The 18,071-nt window shown below is 32.8% G+C and overlaps 1 protein-coding gene and 1 pseudogene across 8 annotated transcripts in view; one reads left to right on the top strand and one right to left on the bottom strand.

Moving 5' to 3' along the window:
- The window catches only part of POT1 (protection of telomeres 1), an 82,619-nt gene that overhangs the window by 50,355 nt on the left and 14,193 nt on the right, over positions 1-18,071 (bottom strand). For all 8 annotated transcript variants that reach the window (XM_046020480.1, XM_046020483.1, XM_046020477.1 and 5 more), the window contains 3 exons: positions 8,127-8,240; positions 7,333-7,380; positions 5,300-5,414 (listed from right to left, as the gene is read on the bottom strand). In XM_046020480.1, the coding sequence (XP_045876436.1) occupies positions 5,300-5,414; positions 7,333-7,380; positions 8,127-8,240 (277 nt within the window). The remainder of the gene's footprint in view (positions 1-5,299; positions 5,415-7,332; positions 7,381-8,126; positions 8,241-18,071) is intronic.
- Positions 13,166-13,257, top strand: LOC123952393 (annotated as a pseudogene).

Genomic DNA, 18,071 nt, shown 5'->3' with positions numbered 1-18,071 from the left:
AAAAATAGTGATTTGAAGGGGTATAGACACCCTGATGTTTATAGCAGTATCACCAGTAACTAAATTATGGAAAGAGCCCAAATGTCCATCAACTGATGAATGGAGAAAGCAGCAGCAGTATGTATATGCACACATACAGACACACTGAAATACTGCTCAGCCATCAAAAAGAATGAAATCTTGCCATTTGCAACAATGTAGGTGGAACTAGAATATAATACTCTAAGCAAAATAAGTCAATTAGAGAAAGACAAATATCATATGGGTTCAATCATATGTGGAATTTAAGAAAAAAAAAACAGATGAACATAGAGGAAAAAAGGGAAAAAAAGAAAAAATAGAGGAGGCAAACTATAAAATAGGGTGCCTGGGTGGCTTAGTGGGTTAAAGCCTCTGCCTTCAGCTCAGGTCATGATCCCAGGGTCCTGAGATCGAGCCCCACGTTGGGCTCTCTGCTTAGACTTCTCCCCCTCTCTCTGTGCCTGCCTCTCTGCCTACTTGTGATCTGTCAAATAAATAAATAAATAATCTTAAAAAAAAAAGACTCATAACTACAGAGAACAAACTGAGGTCTGTCAGCAGGGAGGAGCATGAGAAGATGGGGTAATTGAATGAAGGGCATTAAAGAAGGTACGGGATGTGATGAGCACTGGGTGTTATATGCAAATAATGAATCATTAAATTCTATCCCTGAAACTAATAATATATACTATGTGTTAACTAACTTGAATTTAAATAAAACCTAAAAAAAACAAAAACAAAAACAAACCAAAAACCTTTCAAATATGCATTATAAATTTTAAAATATAAAAAATATAATTAATATGCATGTAATTTTACATCATACAAGATGCTTTAATCTCTCTTGATGAATCAGAAGTGTCCTGGATCTAATGGAACACCAATAAGTTATAAATTATTCATTAATTAATAAATTCTCTTTAATGTGCAATATGTAGTTTTTTATACTTTTAAAAACTAAAAGACACTACATAATCATTTACTATGCAACCAATATTACTCATACAAAAGAAAATAATCAAATAATAATGCTAATGACATTAATGTATATATGTCAAATCATTCTCCTGAGTGAAAATATTTTTACACAGCCAAAAAGAGTATTCTAGAGCTAGCTGGGATGTTCTATAGACAGGAAAAAACTCCTAGGGCCCTATATCCCAGCACTCTATTCCAAGAACTAAAAGAAAAAATAGACATGGTCTCTCAAAAGTCCAGTGTTTTGGATACTGCTCTAAAAATCTGACTATAATACTCAGTTTGCGGCTAAAAGAGGTATCCTTTTATAAGATAATGAACAGCAAAAGAAAGATGTGCTTCTCGAAACACTGTAACATCCACAACTGTTCAAGATTAGTCAAACTGCTTTCCAAAATTGGAGAATTTTAATGGGAGGCAGGTATGAAAATCAAGTAATTTTGGAACATAACGCATTCCTCTGGTAAGCTAGGGAGTAACAGGCAATGTACCACATCATGTGGCACAAAAAGGCTGAGACCTGTAGGATCACAAAGTTTGGGGAAAGAAAAAAAAAGGCAGGAGGGTGCAGAGGGGGACAGTCAAAAAATGATATAAATATTTTAGCTATCCTCTCCTTTCCTCTGGATTCAAATATTAGAAAAGTAGCACAAACAGAGTTCCCTCTACTCCTTCAATTTGCTCACAGAATGAGCAGGCATTATGATACTGATAACAAGCAAGGACAAGCACATACTATTAAGCCTGGAAGTATTTTATGGCCAGCTTACATTGATCTTATTTAGCAAGAACAGACAATAAGAACAGAGTAAATGTGTCTCAAGCTTAAAGAAATTGTAGGCGATTTCTTAGAATCTGAGACAAAGCTAAAACTAAACTTCTTAACAGACATTAACTAAAAAAATATGTTATCTGTATAAGGCAAAATCTGACATACCCAACTCTGTCTAGCCAGTTCTCTGAAGCAAAAGTAAACATGAGGCTTTCAAAAACAATTGCTATAAAATCTCAAAATCCTAAGGCAGCAATGCCCTTGCCTTCATACATAAAAGAGGACATATTATGTACCCCTGATGAATCATTATCAAAATCAATTTTGATGATGCAATTATCTTTTACTAAATATTGTTTCCATAATCCTTGAGAAATTCTCGGTTTTCATGATGAATCTTATCACAATTGAATAAGAAAGAATGTAATTATCTATATTGTCCTTTTAACAACAGGACTGAGAGACTTACAGAAAAAAAGCTACAACTTCTCCAAGACTGAATACAGAAATTGGGGAATAAGCATTTGCTACCAGAAATAAGACAGCAGCATGTAGGTCATATGTAATCACTATTAGAATGAAGAGGAAAGTCTTGAAGAAAAATTTTAGTCAAGAAGTACAAATGCTAGAGTGCACCAAATAGCCTCAGTAGCACTGAATTTAACATTTATAAAATAAATTTTAATGAAAAATTCCAGCTAATGATATAAAACAGAATAAACTTCTTTCCATTTACCTAAATTTGAGCTGCATAAAGGTAACTTTCCTCCAAATAACTAGTTATGTAGCTCTGGATGTAGATTTTAAGACTGTGGTCCCACATTTGCAAAATAATATTGCTTTATATAATACAAAAAAGGCAGAGCTGTGGATTGTTCCTGTACATTTATTCTGGTACATCTCAGTAGTAATACTAATGAAGTTGATCCTTTCTTCAACAGGAAAGTTCTATTTGTCTGACTATCCTATAGCATGTTGAAGGATGAGTGCTCTCAATAGAAATAAAAAGTGTAACTAAAGTTATGTAATAGATAATTTTAAAACTTTACCATCTTGCTGGCAGTAAAGATATCTGACTTAGAGTTTCAATGAATATGCTGTGGTAAAATTGATGACATTCATTTTAATTCAGTATCTCAGAAAAAGTAGAGAAACATATTATCGTTGTCATAACAGACGGTTCATTACTACTCATGAATTTTTTTATTAAGGGACTGGATCCAACTAAATGTATTTGATAGAGACATAAAATACATATGAATATATAATAAAAATAATAGTTCCCCAAGGCTTTCATTATATACACATGATTTAATAACATTGTCAGAAGAAAACATGATTATGCTGTTGAGTAATAACTTAAAATTAATATTGAGTCATCAGTGTTTTAAAAACAACTATCATTTTATTCTATACTATTATCATTTGTTATTCTTGAATACATTTGTTGATTAATTTAATAAAAACTTTCGGTGACAAGAATTAGCGACATAACAAGTTCAAAAAGTTTTTAAGGTCTATCTTTTACCAAGTCAGATGGACATAACTGGCTGTCATGTAGCTTATTCCTAAATTCAGCAGGCCAATTAGAGCTGCCAGATAATACTCACAACCAGAAGAGGATCACACAGTGATCACACCTTTATAGCAAATTTACAGAATATTAAGATTCAGGGGAAATAAACCTGATGATGCAAACAAACCACCAAGATGAACATATGCAAGTAAACGTTGAAAAGTATGATAGCTTGGAGAATGCAGACTGTGCAGATAAAGTAAAGTCAAATGAAAATATCTGAGAAATAAACACTTAAACAATAACTTCTCTGCTTCAACCTTACTGTTTAACATTCCCTTTCTGCTAAAACAGAAATCACCAGAGTTTTCAATAACACATCCCTCTGACGCCTTCAGACTTAGTTGCCACCTATTTCAAATTTCTCTGGATTTCATAGTCTTCAGTCACTTTCACAGAATAAGTCCTTCCATTGTGCATTAACAAAATCCTCTGACTACAAGAAAATATGATGTTTCCCTCATTTCCCACTAAAGAGTACACTTCAAGTTCACGCCACAATAATAAAATTTACATATCTATAATTTAATAAAATATTTTTTAAACTATAAACTCAATGTGAACATCTTTGTGTTTCTAGGAGGAACCACAGCACCTGGCATGCCATAGATAAAGACAGTATTTCATCAACAACATCATTGTCCATTTTTTGTATCTCTAAAATATGGCTACATCTTAAAATTAACAGTGAAGCATAAACTTAATTGGCAGAGCTTTTCTTGATGATACATATATAATGGTGCCTTTTACAAATGCTGTTTCAGGTTAGATTAAATAGATTAGTAACTGTTAAATTTAGTTGAACTGAATTAAACCAAGGTAAAGCTATATGGTGTCTTTACTTAATTAACCCTCAGAAAACCAAAATTCATGTTTTTTATTCTTTTCTATGTCAGTCTGTTTAAAATCAGACTGTTTAAACTGTTTTAAAAAGTGTTTAAAAAGTAAATAAATAAATAAAGCTTGTATTTTATAGAATTAGTAGGTTATACCTTAATTATCTTTAAAAACAACTGAAATACTCTGCCTTTTGACTGAGGTGTTTAATTTTTTTACATTTGAAGTTATTACTGGTAGGGAAGGACTTAACTACTGCCATTGTCCTAATTGTTTAGTCTTTTAGCACTTTTGCCCTCCGTATTTCATTGATTTTTTTTTAATGTAGCGACATACTCATTTCCTTTTGTGTATCTTCTGTATTTTCTTTCTGGTTACCATGGAGTTTACATAAAACATCTTAAAGTTATATCAACTATTTTAAGCTAATAAATATTATATATAAAAACTATACTTCTACTCCTCCTCATATATACTTCGTTATTAATGTTATAATTGGTATCTTTTTATACCATGTATTCATTAACATGTTCCCAGGTACTTATTTTTTATACTTTGGTCTTTTCTAAGTTCTACACCAGAATTAAAAGTGATTTATATATCACCATTACAGAACTAAAATACTTTATATTTAGCCTATGTCATACTTTTATATGCTGTCATGTTGCAGTTTAGCATCCTTTTCTTAATTTAGTCTTGGGAATCTAAAGACCATACTTACTTTATAAGTGAAAATGGCCAAAAATGTGCATATGAATTGTTTGGCAATTATAAATCAGACCTGAGGGATGCCTGGGTGATTCAGTCACTTACATGGCTAACACTGGATTTCAGCTCAGATCATGATTCGAGAGTGCTGGGGCAGTGCCCTGTGTTGGACTCTATGCTCAACAGGGAACCTGCTTGAGGATTCCCTCTCTCCCTCTCCCTCTCCAACCCCTGCCCCTACTCACATGCAACCATGTGTGTGCACATGCTTTCTCTCAAATAAATATTTAAAAAAATTAAATAAATGAGAATTGAGCTTCTAAGACTTAACAGTATTGAAGGAGCTATGTTTTGAAACCAATAAAGCAGCTCCAGCCCATTAAATCTTTACCAATTTTAATACCTACCGGTTCCTTTGCTTAGATATGGAGGTTTAAAGAACTTCACAACACCATAGACATTGACAATTGTACCACCCTTAAGTTGATTCAGGGGTGTATATATATAATGTGTTGCTGGAACCTAAGAAAGCGAAGACAGTGAATATATCAACACTAAGTATTTACATTTTAGAAGGATTCTGTAATTAAATTTTTAAAATAACAACCAATCTAATTGCATTTTTTTCCTTTTAAGTGTCTAAAAAGAGGACATAGCCTGAAAAAAAAAAGGAAATACACAACTTATAAAGGTTACTATATAAACCAACCAGTTTTTCTTACTATACAAACCAACCAGTTTTTCTTACAAAGAATTTTGATTATAAATTATGTAATTTGTACATAATTCTAAGAAATGCAATTTAAGAACTTCTGGTTCTGGATTTTAACTTTGAGTAATATCACTTCAAAACTTGTGGTATATATTTCTTTTTTTCCCCCTATATTATTATAAAGATTTTACTACAGGTTTTGATTGTAAATGGTATAAATACATTAAAAATGGGAAAAACAGAAAAGATAAATTGTCTGAAATAATTCTACTTAGGTTTGGAAAGAAAGGGGAAAGTGATTTACAAGTACATGTCTGTGTATTAGTCAAACAATCACACATCTGGCCCCATCACCTATCCATCCCACCAACAACCAGAAATAAGGTTACTACCTACTGCACTATAAGTTAAAACTTTAAAAATCAAATAAAAATGAGTTAATTGTTTTTTTCAAGGAAGCTGATCCTTTAGTTCAAGTGTAAGAAAGGTAATGCTTAGAAATCCTCATCAAACTTTGATATAAAAAATGTTGTAGCTCATAAATGATGGAAAAAAAATGGAAGCATATGGGACAGAAAGGAAAGATGACAAATAACTAGATCCGAGATATTAAAGTTATCTCCCTAATGTATAGATGAATGGGGCAGGCTAGCATATAGCTCAATGACACTAACCATTATGGTCATCCATGCAATGCACTTGTTAATTCATGAACAACAAACAACTTCTTGATTATAACTTGACTTTCCATGTAAATAAGCTAGTATATACGTGCAGAGCAACTAAGTTATAGTCTAACGGATCAGAATATCTGGGATCGCTGAAAAAACATTTTTACCAATTTCGTAAGTTCTTTCCTTTACTTCTTCCTTATATACAGGTTTGAGGATGTATCAAATATTTGAAGCTGAGCAATCTAAAATAATTTTGAGAAAAACTAATACCTGCAGCTAATTCATGCTTTTAAAAAAGTATATCAACCCTTTTATTGGTTACAGTTTCTTTAAATAACAAATTTGAATTTTATTTCCATATAGTATTATTCAGAGTTTAAAAGTTGTACCCCATAGTCACTGTTAACTAAAACAAAGTCCCTGGACTCTGTCAATTAGAAACAAAAGGTTTAAGAACATAGGCAGAAGGTAAACTTTATATTGAACTTCATCATATATATTACCCTTTTTCCAGTTTTACTCAGCTACATGTAGCTCACCTATAAAAGTGGGAATCTTCCTATTGCTTTAACAAAATTTTATAAAATATTAAAAAAAGATAAAGAAATGAAAAATGTATCACAAGTATAATAAACTCCTTAAAATTAAATAATTTGTAAATCACAATTTGGCACATGATATTGTTTATAAATATAACTGATAAAGAAACAAAAGTATCTGCCTGAGGTTTAAAAGTACTAATCCCAGTATCTTCACAAAATACAATGTTTTTCCCTTTTAATTTTTTTTATATGTAGCTTACAGAAAATACCAACAGATATTCCAAATAAAAGAATGACCAGTTATTAATTACTAGGTAAATATATAACTCAAATTTAACATTATTAGATATCAAAAAGGTAGATATTTTGTTTTCCCATTATATTACTATTTTAAAAATTAGACTGTAAGTGGATATCATATATATATATATATATGAAATACATACATGTGTGTTATCTTTATGTGAGTGCGTGGGTGTGCATATTTTAAATTAAACTGAGTATTATCTTACCAAAGACATTGATTCTGCAGAAAAATCTCTGACAGATTTAACATAAACCTGAAAACAAAAAAAGAGGATTTACTTATAAACAACCAATCTCCAATGTGATTACAGACCTTTAACTGCACCAAAACTACACACTTAACTGTGTAATATTCAAATTCACTAGATTGGCACAAAACTATGCCTTACAAATTAAGACTGACATGTGCAAAACTGTCTAAGGTTCAGTCTAATCCATTAATTTCAATATCAGAGGATCACCCCCAGCCCATATTTCGGATACTATAGAAAAACAGGCAGATGGTGGCCTGCAAGCACAGAACTTGGCCCAACTCTACTTCTCTGACAGCCTTGACCAAACTGATGGTCTCCATGTGTGAACATGCACACACACAGGGCTGTGGGAGGAGGGGTGAAGTGGGAAGCAGAGAATCAGCATCTCTGTAAAGAATAAAATAGAAGGAAATCAGTTTTACCTAAAAAAGGGCACTTGATCAATTTAAAGTGACCATCAAAAAAGGCTGATGATGTAAGAGTAAAGAATGAGATCTAGAGTACCTACAAAGTTTTAAAAATTTCATTAATAAATAATTATTTTTAAGGGATCTTTCTTTTCTACCTGGAATCATTCTAAACATAAAGCTGAGAAGAGAATTTTTGCTTTAAACTTAAAATATTTAATTAAAATAATTCAGTCAGGCTAAATAGTTTATCTGCAGATTTACAGAAATACTGCTCCTATTCCATCCCCTTAGCTCATTAAAACCACAAAATGATTGGACTAAAAGTTATACACTTACATAAACAGTTGATCTGAACTCTTCAAATGCTTTCAAAAATAAGCGATGTTTACCATCTCTGCTTGTAGATGAAGATGCTGACAACACAGTAAATCCAGCTACTGCAATGGTGTCCTACAGAGAAAAAAATGGTTTTAAATCATCAATATCTGTAATTCTGAATGTCACATAAATGCTTAGTTTTATTATTATTTAAAAACAGGAGTAATTTCTATAACATGGAAAACAGGTTAGCTACATGTGTTTAATGCTTCCTGAATATAAGACCGAGACAACGACTTCCTCTAAAAGGGCTTCAACATAGTCCTAGACAAGCATAATGTCTCACTTCACAGACCAGGAAAACACTAAATCATTCAAAAATTTTTATTTATTTAGTGGGACTTCAAAAATCAATGTTTATCTCAATTTACATGAATAGGTTTACAGAAATAATGAAGAGATAACAGATGATCCAAAAGTATTAAGAATGAAATTTAAATGGAACTAAATGTCAGAGTTGAGAGACAACACTGAGAAAGACATGCCATTAGTATTAAAAACTCCATACTGCCACAAAGCTAATACATGTGCATATAAATCCAGGGTATGAGACATAAATACGAAATTTCTATTTACCTACTAATAAGAAAAAAGTATTTTCCTTCTTCTAAAGTAAGAAGCCAGTCCCCATTTATTCTTGCCTCTCTCATTCATTAGTTAAATCTCCTTTTCTTAATTTCCAAATATTGGAACGTAACACATTCAGCAAATTTTGTCTTGCTTCCTTTACATATGTAATATATAATATATAATAATATATGCTACATATATATATAATTATTATCCTACTCTTTTAATTTTAGCACCAAAATCTTAAGATACATAAAAATTCCTGCGTTTTAGGCAGCTTCCTTCAATAATCTTAATTTCTACCAAATGGAAGTATCCTGCATTACAGACTTGCTTTTGTCAAGTCCCAGGATTCTCTATTTAGATCCATTAAACAAGGTTGTGAACACCCTGAAAGGCAGGGGTCATGTCTTTTTTTTTTTTTTAAGATTTTATTTATTTATTTGAGAGAGAGGGAGAGAGAGAACACATTAGAGCAGAAGTGGGAGGGAGAAGAGGAGGTTCCAGCTCTTGGAGGTTGGGCTCTTCTCCAGCAGGGAGCCCAACACAGGGCTCGATCCCAAGACCTTGATATCATGACACAAGTGGAACACAGACACAGACGCCCAACACACCACCGAGGTTCCTCATGCAGGGTCATATCCAGTCTGCTCTGTATTTATAAGGCTTGCACAAAGTAGGCTCGCCATTAACAAACTGTGACTCAAAATATGGATCTTATATGGCCTTCCTAAAATCTCGAGCCCTGTTCAGAACGTTTAGCTCTGCAACTTTCTACATTTTTTTTCTTTCTTTACATGAAACTATGAACATAACTGTGTCTGTGCTGATAATGCTAAATAACCACAACTCTTCACAGATAAACGGGAGGAAATATTCCTTCTCACTGAATATTCTGTTTTGACCATGTTTTTAGGCAGTATGCATGTATGTATGTATTTGTCAGAGAGAGGGAGAGTGCACACACACAAGCTGGGGGAAGAGCAGGCAAAGGGAGAAGTAGGCTCCCCACTGAGCAAGGAGTCCAATATGGGACTCAATCCCAGGACACTGGGATCATGACCTGAGCTGAAAGCAGATGACCCTTAACTGACTAGGCCACCCAGGCATCCCCAGGCAGTTTTAAAGGGGAATAAAATAAAAAGTAAGACTGCTTCTGGAATATATTACCCTTAAAACTGAAAAATAAGCAATGGTTTCAACTGCCTAAAACTTCTGATTTAAATGAAAACTTGAGATTTTAGTCAAAGATTTAAAGTTGTTTAATCAAACTCATAGGGAAAGAAGGAAGGAAGTAGGGAAGTTTTTCAGTTCTAAATTCTAAAAGCACACACAAAAAATAACCTATCTCATTTTATTTTCTATTTTACTGAAAAATGTCTTAAATATTATATGGAAAGAAATACATAAAACGCAAATGTTAGTTGTGCAGATGAACATTTTTCTATTTTTCCATATAATCTAAACTTAAGGAGTGTTTATGATGGAGAAAACATTTTAAATAGAAAAAATCACTAAAAGCAGGACATCAGCATTCATAAGAAAATTTTCTTCAAAAGTCTAATTCTATCTCAATATTAGCAATACAATTCAGTAGAAGGCTGTGGTATAACTTTTCCTCTAGCACAAATTTGACAACATAGAAATAACCACCAAAAATATTTAAGAAAACTAATGTGTTTAATTTATTATATTTCTTAACATGAACTTGTATTTGAATATATCTATATAAATTATATGTAAGGCCCTTGGCGATCCTATATCCCAAACTACTTGGCCTATTTTATTTCCATGTATGCCTACTTAATACCATAAAAATCAGATTCTTTTATATTCATAGTGCTTTTCCATGTATATTCTCTGCTTATTCTGAGCCCCCACTAATAATAGCATTTTTCTCTTTTGCATATATTTGATCCTATCCATCTTTTAAAACCAAGATTGTAAAAACTTTTCTTATGAGGTCTTAGATTGTTTCTCTCTGAGAAAAATAATTCTTCCTTCCTCTGAACTCTCCTATGCAGTATTTTAATATATTTTGCCTGTATATTATTTACAAATGATTCTTAATGTTTTTAATGCTTTTAAGTCAATAAGCTCCTTGGGACTAAGAATGTCTTATCTACCTTTATATACCATAAAAGTGGCTGGAACGAGCTTCTGTTCATAGTACAAGTATATGTTGAATAAATTAATACTGGTAAAACTAAAGTACAAACCTAAACAGAAGAGAAAAAAATGAATGACACTTAGAATCTAGTTACCATGAATTTACAAATTGTAATAGCTTTTAAATTAATTCAAATGCACAGAGGATAAGAAAGATAAACATATAATAGGCAGTATTAGTTTGTATAAACACTCATTAGACTGAGTTGAAAATGAGATTTAATATGCATTGTTCTAAGTTCTAAGCTTCTGAAAAGAGCATACTGAAGCCATTCAAACAAGAATAGGAATTACACAGTTCAGTGCTAAGAATGCATTCTGATATACAGAGTAGGTATTTTATCTCAGTCTGCTGAAGTTATTAGGAAATCAGCCTGAGAAGAATACCATATTACTAAAAGTGATAAGGCTTTATCAATATCTGTGTATCAATGTTCTAAAAATAAAAACACATTGGTAGGCCTGAAATCTTTGAACTAACTCAGGATACTCAGATACCAGCAAGTGGGTCATTTTCCTTTTGTCTAACCTACCCTGTCAGAGTCTTAAAAGGAGTGAGACTTGGCCATTAAACAATTTCCTTTTTGGGTTAGGCAACAGGAATATTCTACTGCAAACCAGTTTCAGAGAAAAAAAAAATCAATGAAAACAGCATAGATCTTTTTAACATAAAAAAGTGTTCTTAAAAATCAACAATAAAAAAAAAGAGCAGACAACTTATTTGCACATTAACATGTCATTTTTACATGCTAGTATCTTATAGAACATAATCAGTGGTGGAACAAGAAACAAATCAGTATGTGACTAAAAAAAATGCAAACTGCAAGACTAGTATATTAACTTGCTAGTTTTTAATTGATAGTGTATCCAAAATTCCCACATTATTACACTTTCAGCAAGCATGAAAAGGACACAAGAAATATGAAACTGATAATCCAAAAAGAAAAACACTTATCTGACTTTAACAGGCATTAAGTGATTTTTACTATGCCGCCCTTGCAAATCCTGTTATTATATTTTAAAATACCAATTAAGAGTGAAAGAGTGAAGGGAGAAGCCAGGAATCTGATGCCACTGATAACGTAGTGACTGACAGAAAATGTTTCTCTAATATAAAAAATGTATTTTATGAACATTAACATCTATTTGGTTATATAATGCTAAGAACTTAATTGGAAGTACTATAGGCAATATTAGCATAAAATCCAAAATCTGTAAATGGTTTACAAATCCCTGTGTGATCTAATGCCCACCACCTCACCAGCTACCTACTATGCAACATATCCCAGAATAGTTCCTTTTTGTAATTTTTAGCATTCCAGGCTCTTCAGTCAGGGGCTCTGTACATGTTGTTCTCTTTTACTAACCCACTCTCCCAGAACCCATCTTCATTCTTTCTGCTACTTTTCTAATTCTACTACTCAATCTCAGTCATATTACATCTGGATAAAATAATCAATTACATAATAACTGTTTAATTTCCTCTGATCCACTGAGCATTGTCCCATGATGGCAAGGTCCATTACTCTCTTATTCAGGACATCCAGCACAGAAAACCAAAAACATTCAACAAGTATTTGGACAATTAAATGAATAACCAACTATGTGAATACATATTACTTATATATATGATACCTTCATTAAATCTTAAATAAACTGAGTACTACAAAACTTGGTTCAAAAAATCTCAGCATTTCAGAACTGAAAACAGGACTTTAGAGATCATGTAATCAAACACTTTCATTTTTCAGGTAAGAAAATAAGGGCAAGAGAGAGTAAGTGAACAGTCTAAGGTAACATTCAGCTAAGCAGTTGTTGATCAAGAAAAGAATCAAGATCTCCTAATTTCCATGACAGGCACTACTCTACAACATCTTTCAGAACTAAATCGCAAATGGAGGGAAAACAATCTATTGACAAACATCTGTAATTCTGATGGTTTTGTGATAAAATTTTTTTTTAAACTTTCAAAATACTTTGAAAAAGTCCTTCCCCATATTTTATGTCCATTTATTAAATGTTAAATCTTACTTTTAAAGGAAAGCTAAAACTGAAAAAAGTGTCTCATACAAAAAAAGGTTCAATTACAGGGTGTATATTCTTGCAAAATGTATCATTAGTCTCGCAAAGCAAGACTGAAATTTTGTTAAATTCATTTTAATGTTTACAATTTTTTTTTTGTAATCAAATGTGGAGCTAACCTTAAGGGAATAAGCCAATGACAAATAAGAAAGGTTTAAGAACTGAATTAAGAGTATTTGCTTCAGCAGCGCATACACTAAAATGGAACAATACAGAGAAGATTAACATGGCCCCTGCGCAAGAACTGAATTAGAAAAACCATTCTTCTACATGAAGAGTTTTACCTTTGACTTTTAACAATTTTTAACCTTACTACTATAAACTCTTAAATGAATAGCCTACTTAGACCCCCCCAATGATCAGCATTCATGGATTTCTAAACCCAGAAAGATTTTAAAGTAAACTGTGACCTCAGTCTTCTATAATTATATTTTTAAAAGGAAAAACTTTGGCTTACCATTATTAACAGTCTCTGTTAGCTGACAAGTACTAATTAGCCAGTATAGTTCTATTCTGTTTTAATGAATACTTATTTAAAATATATATCAACTGCAGAAAACACCTTTCATATGTCAGTTAGGGAAAATACTAATATCTCATACATTGTACATATTTTGTAGATGCACTGCACATATTTTGCTAATTCATTGTATTATAACCCTTTTATTGTGTTTCCAAACAATAATATAAGAATCTTAAAGGAAAAAATAAAAATGTATTTAAAATATAAACAGGTCCCTAATATTCAATACCATGTATTTTTAAAACCCTTCTCCTCTAAAGATGTCCAAGATATGCTGTTAAATAAAGCAATTTATAAAACATGAATAGTACTGTCATTTGATGAAAAATGCGCATGTATGCAAATATGTAGACATATATGCAGAAGTACACACAGATATACACACATATACATAAAAGCTGGAGAGGTACAAGGTAAAGAAGCAGGGATTTTATCTAATTTTATCACACTAGGCAATATGAGTGGCTTCAGAGGGAAAGGGGCAGCTTCTGCTTTTCTGGTTATACCTTTCCACATAACTTGAATGTTCTTTTAAAACCTTCAAGACCAGGCAAAAAGAACAAAATCTTCTAAATCAAATTATTTACAAGATATAATCCAAGTCCACGCTACCATCCTGAGCAGGAAAAGAATATAGCTGTGGAGACAGAGCAGTATCTCCACTTACTACAAGTTCTATAACAATACTTAGAATATTATATTTGTATAGAATCTTAGAGTTTACAAAGTGCTTCTATATATGTTTATTATTTGAGTCTTTAGTAATCTTCCACAGTAATGGTTATCTATAGTTTTATGAAGACAGCCACTGTAAAGCTAAGGTTTGTTATAAGACTTCTCACTAAAAATAATACAGGATTTTTACAAGACACTAATTTCCAATATCAAATCATTATTATTTCTGTATAGGAGCACATAATTAATTACTCTTGGAACTTCAATATTAACTCAACTATACGCCATAATAGAATCATATGAAATTCTGTCCTTAAAAAGCAGTTAATGATCATGGGTTCATGGATTTTTCTGAGAATAAGAGTTATAAATGACCTTCTCAGAGAGGGAAAAAAAAATACATACATAATTTACATACACATTTAACTGGTTCAAGAACCTCTTCTGAGGCACCTGGGTGGCTCAGTCAGTTAAGCATCTGCCTTCAGCTCAGGTCATGCTCTCTGAGTCCTGGGGTTGAGCCCTGAGTCGGGCTAATTGTTAGACAAGGAGTCTGCTTCTCCCTTTTACTCCCCTCTGTGCTCTCCCTCTCTCTCAAATAAATAAAAAAAATCTTAAAAAAAAAAAAAAAAGGATCTCTTCTGATGATTTGTACACTGCTGGGAGTTCACTGAAGATCCCTGAACCCTAGAATACTCGTCTTCCTTTACAAACGGATGGTCCTTTCACAAAAATTAATTTTACAGCTAGTTGACTCTTTTTTTTTTTAAAGATTTTATTTATTTATTTGACAGAGAGAGACACAGGGAGAGAGGGAACATAGCAGAGGGAGTAGGAGAGGGAGAAGCAGGCTCCCCGTGGAGCAGGGAGCCTGATGCGGGGCTTGATTCCAGGCGGGAGCCTGATGTGGGACTCAATTCCAGGACCCTGAATCCTGACCTTAGCAGAAGGCAGACGCTTAACGACTGAGCTACTAAGGTACTCCAGCTAGCTGACTCAAAAAAAAGATGCTAGAGCCTCCCTCCTTACCATGCATTACAACTGTCTTTTTTCTCTGGCCAGAATTTGAAGCAGAGAGCTGGATGTCTTACTTATTAAAAAACATCAGAAGAGAAGAAAGGAAAGGCAACTTTAATGATCTCAACAAGTTGAAAGGACGGTCTGTGAAATCTTTAAAAATGCTAAAAGTGGACCTCTTGGGGCAACTTGTGTCTCAGTTGGTTAAGCGTATGCCTTAGGTTTGGGTCATGATCCCAGGGTCCTGGGATCAAGTCCCATATTGGGCTCTTTGTCTAGCAGGGAGCCTGCTTTTTCCTCTTCCTCTGCCTGCTGCTCCCCCTGCTTATGCTCTCTCTTAATCTCTGTCAAATGAGTGAATAAAATCTTTGGGGAAAAAAAAGTGGAACTCTTTACAGAATGGAAAGACTCATCCGAAATAAGAACATAAAACTACATTTCCTATTTATTTCATATTTTCTGTAATTCTTGAAAACTAAATATTACTAACTCAATATATCAGGGCAAAACTTCCCTGTGTGTGTCTAGCAGCCTGAAGAATAAGGAAGCTGTTAACAGCATTTATTTGGTTTTGTTTACTTTTTTTTTTTGGAAGGATGGGGAGTCAGAGAAAATATGTTATAGCTTAGTATCACATGCAAATTTGTCACTGAACTGGTGTATTTTTCATTTTTCCCTATCTCAACAAAGTACTGTAACATACTGTTTTCCAGTTCAAAGGAAAAATTTTATTTTTATAACATGTTATAATTTTTATAACATGTTATAAGTTATTTTTCTTAATGAGTGAATCTTCCCCTGTTAAACACCTACTTAATGTTCTCACTTTCATCCATATTCTCTCCCTTTTTCTCCCTCTCCACTTCATCATTTCTGGAGACTATGGCCCTTTAAAAAAAATGTAATGGGGCGCCTGGGTGACTCAGTGGGTTAAAGCCTCTGCTTTCGGCTCAGGTCATGATCCCAGGGTCCTGGGATCGAGTCCCACGTCGGGCTCTCTGCTCCACAGGGAGCCTGCTTCCTCCTCTCTCTCTGCCTACCTCTCTGCCTAGTTGTGATTTCTCTCTGTCAAATAAATAAAATATTTTAAAAATAAATAAATAAATAAAAATAAATAAAAAAAATGTAATGACTTCAGATCTTCTTGAATTTTTAATAATTCAGAACTGTCATCATGAATATTAATTATTTTACCTAAGCCAAAATCAAGTCATGCCTTCAAGGGCAAGAATAATAATAATAGGAATAATAATAGTAATGACAACATGCCTTTACTGGAGGCACGCACAAAAAGTGCCCCATCAAAATGGGTATATAGAGCTACTGATTTCTACCCTACCTAAGTGGACTGAAGCAAACTGTCAGATAACACCTCTTTTTTAGTATATTTGCTTCTGGAACTTCACTATGCCATAACAACTAGATTAGAACTAAGTATCTCCAATTTTTAAAATTGCACCTAAAATTACTCTATTTATCATCCTAAGAGAAAGTCTGATGAAATATCATAGGAGTTTTAGGATGTCAATCACACAGGAAATACTTATTTCCTTAAATTCTAGAATTTTAAAATACACCAGGGATTTAATAACAAACTTTTCACAGAAGTGAAAAATCACTACACTGATTCTCCTTTCCTTTATTCAAATTATGAATTAGGAAAACATTAACGGATTTACCACCTCTTCATAGAAGCTTTGGCCAAAAAGACAAAAATTTGAGTTCATCAATCTATTCCCAAAACACTGGTTAGAATAAAAAAAAAAAAAAAAAGGCAGATTTTCTGACAGTTAACATGAAATAAATCTTTATCTAGACTCCAAAGACAGGTTTTCCAAAAACAGCATTTCTCAAGTCCACTAAATTATTTATAAATGGTAAGTTTCTGAAACTACAGTATTCCAGAATTACTCAGAATTCTCAGCTAATCCAACATTCTTACTTTATATTTGATTAAATTTACATCTGGAGATTATCAATGGTTCCTCAAAATCCAGTAATTAACTGGAAGCCACACTCCTGGTCTCAGACCAAGGTGCCCTTTCTCTCTCTGCTTTTCCTCATTGGGGCTGCATCTAATTACAATAAGATAAAGAGTCATAATATTAACAGTGGCCACACACTAAGTTTCCACACAGTGCCAGCAGTAGGTATATTTATCTCTAATCCTGACAATAATCCAGAAAGGGTGGTATTAATACTCCTATCTTGATTTTTTAAAGATTTTTAAAATTAATTTTTATTGATTTTAATCTAAAGATTAATTTTTTAAACAAAAAATTTTAAAGAATTTTTTAAATCTTTCAAGATTAAAATAGAAAAAAACTGAACAGAGTTAAACATTTTGCTCCAGTCACACCTGCTGGGATTTAGATACTGCCCCCTGCTGTGTCTGGAACATACACTCATACTTCTCAGCCTTTGCACTTACGAATTCCTGGTTACTCCAAATATCTTAGGACCACTTTATTTCTTTCAAGTTTCTGCTCAAATGTCACCTTATCAGAGTCTTTCCTTCATCAAATTAAAATATATCCTCACATCTCTCTCTCCCCCTGCTTTATTTTCTCCACAGCACTGTCTGCCGCTTAGAAAATTATGTTTATCTGTTCACTGTCTACCTTTCTCCAACAGAAAGTATGTTGTATAAGAACTCTGAAGGACTCATTTTCTATTACGTATCTGTATTGCCTAAATATTGCACTGTAGACATGTGTTTTTTTAACTGAAGCAAAATATAATGGAAAACTTGCCATTTAACTGTTTTTAAGTTTTTTTTTTAAAGATTTTATTTATTCATCTGACAGAGAGAGGGAGAGAGAGATCACAAGTAGGCACAGACACAGACAGAAGGCGGGGGGAAGCAG

The sequence above is a fragment of the Meles meles genome, chromosome 10 (assembly GCF_922984935.1).
Source record: "Meles meles chromosome 10, mMelMel3.1 paternal haplotype, whole genome shotgun sequence".
Lineage (NCBI taxonomy): Eukaryota > Metazoa > Chordata > Mammalia > Carnivora > Mustelidae > Meles > Meles meles.
The sequence above is the reverse complement of the archived record's forward strand: the minus strand, read 5'-3'. Positions and strand labels throughout refer to the sequence as shown.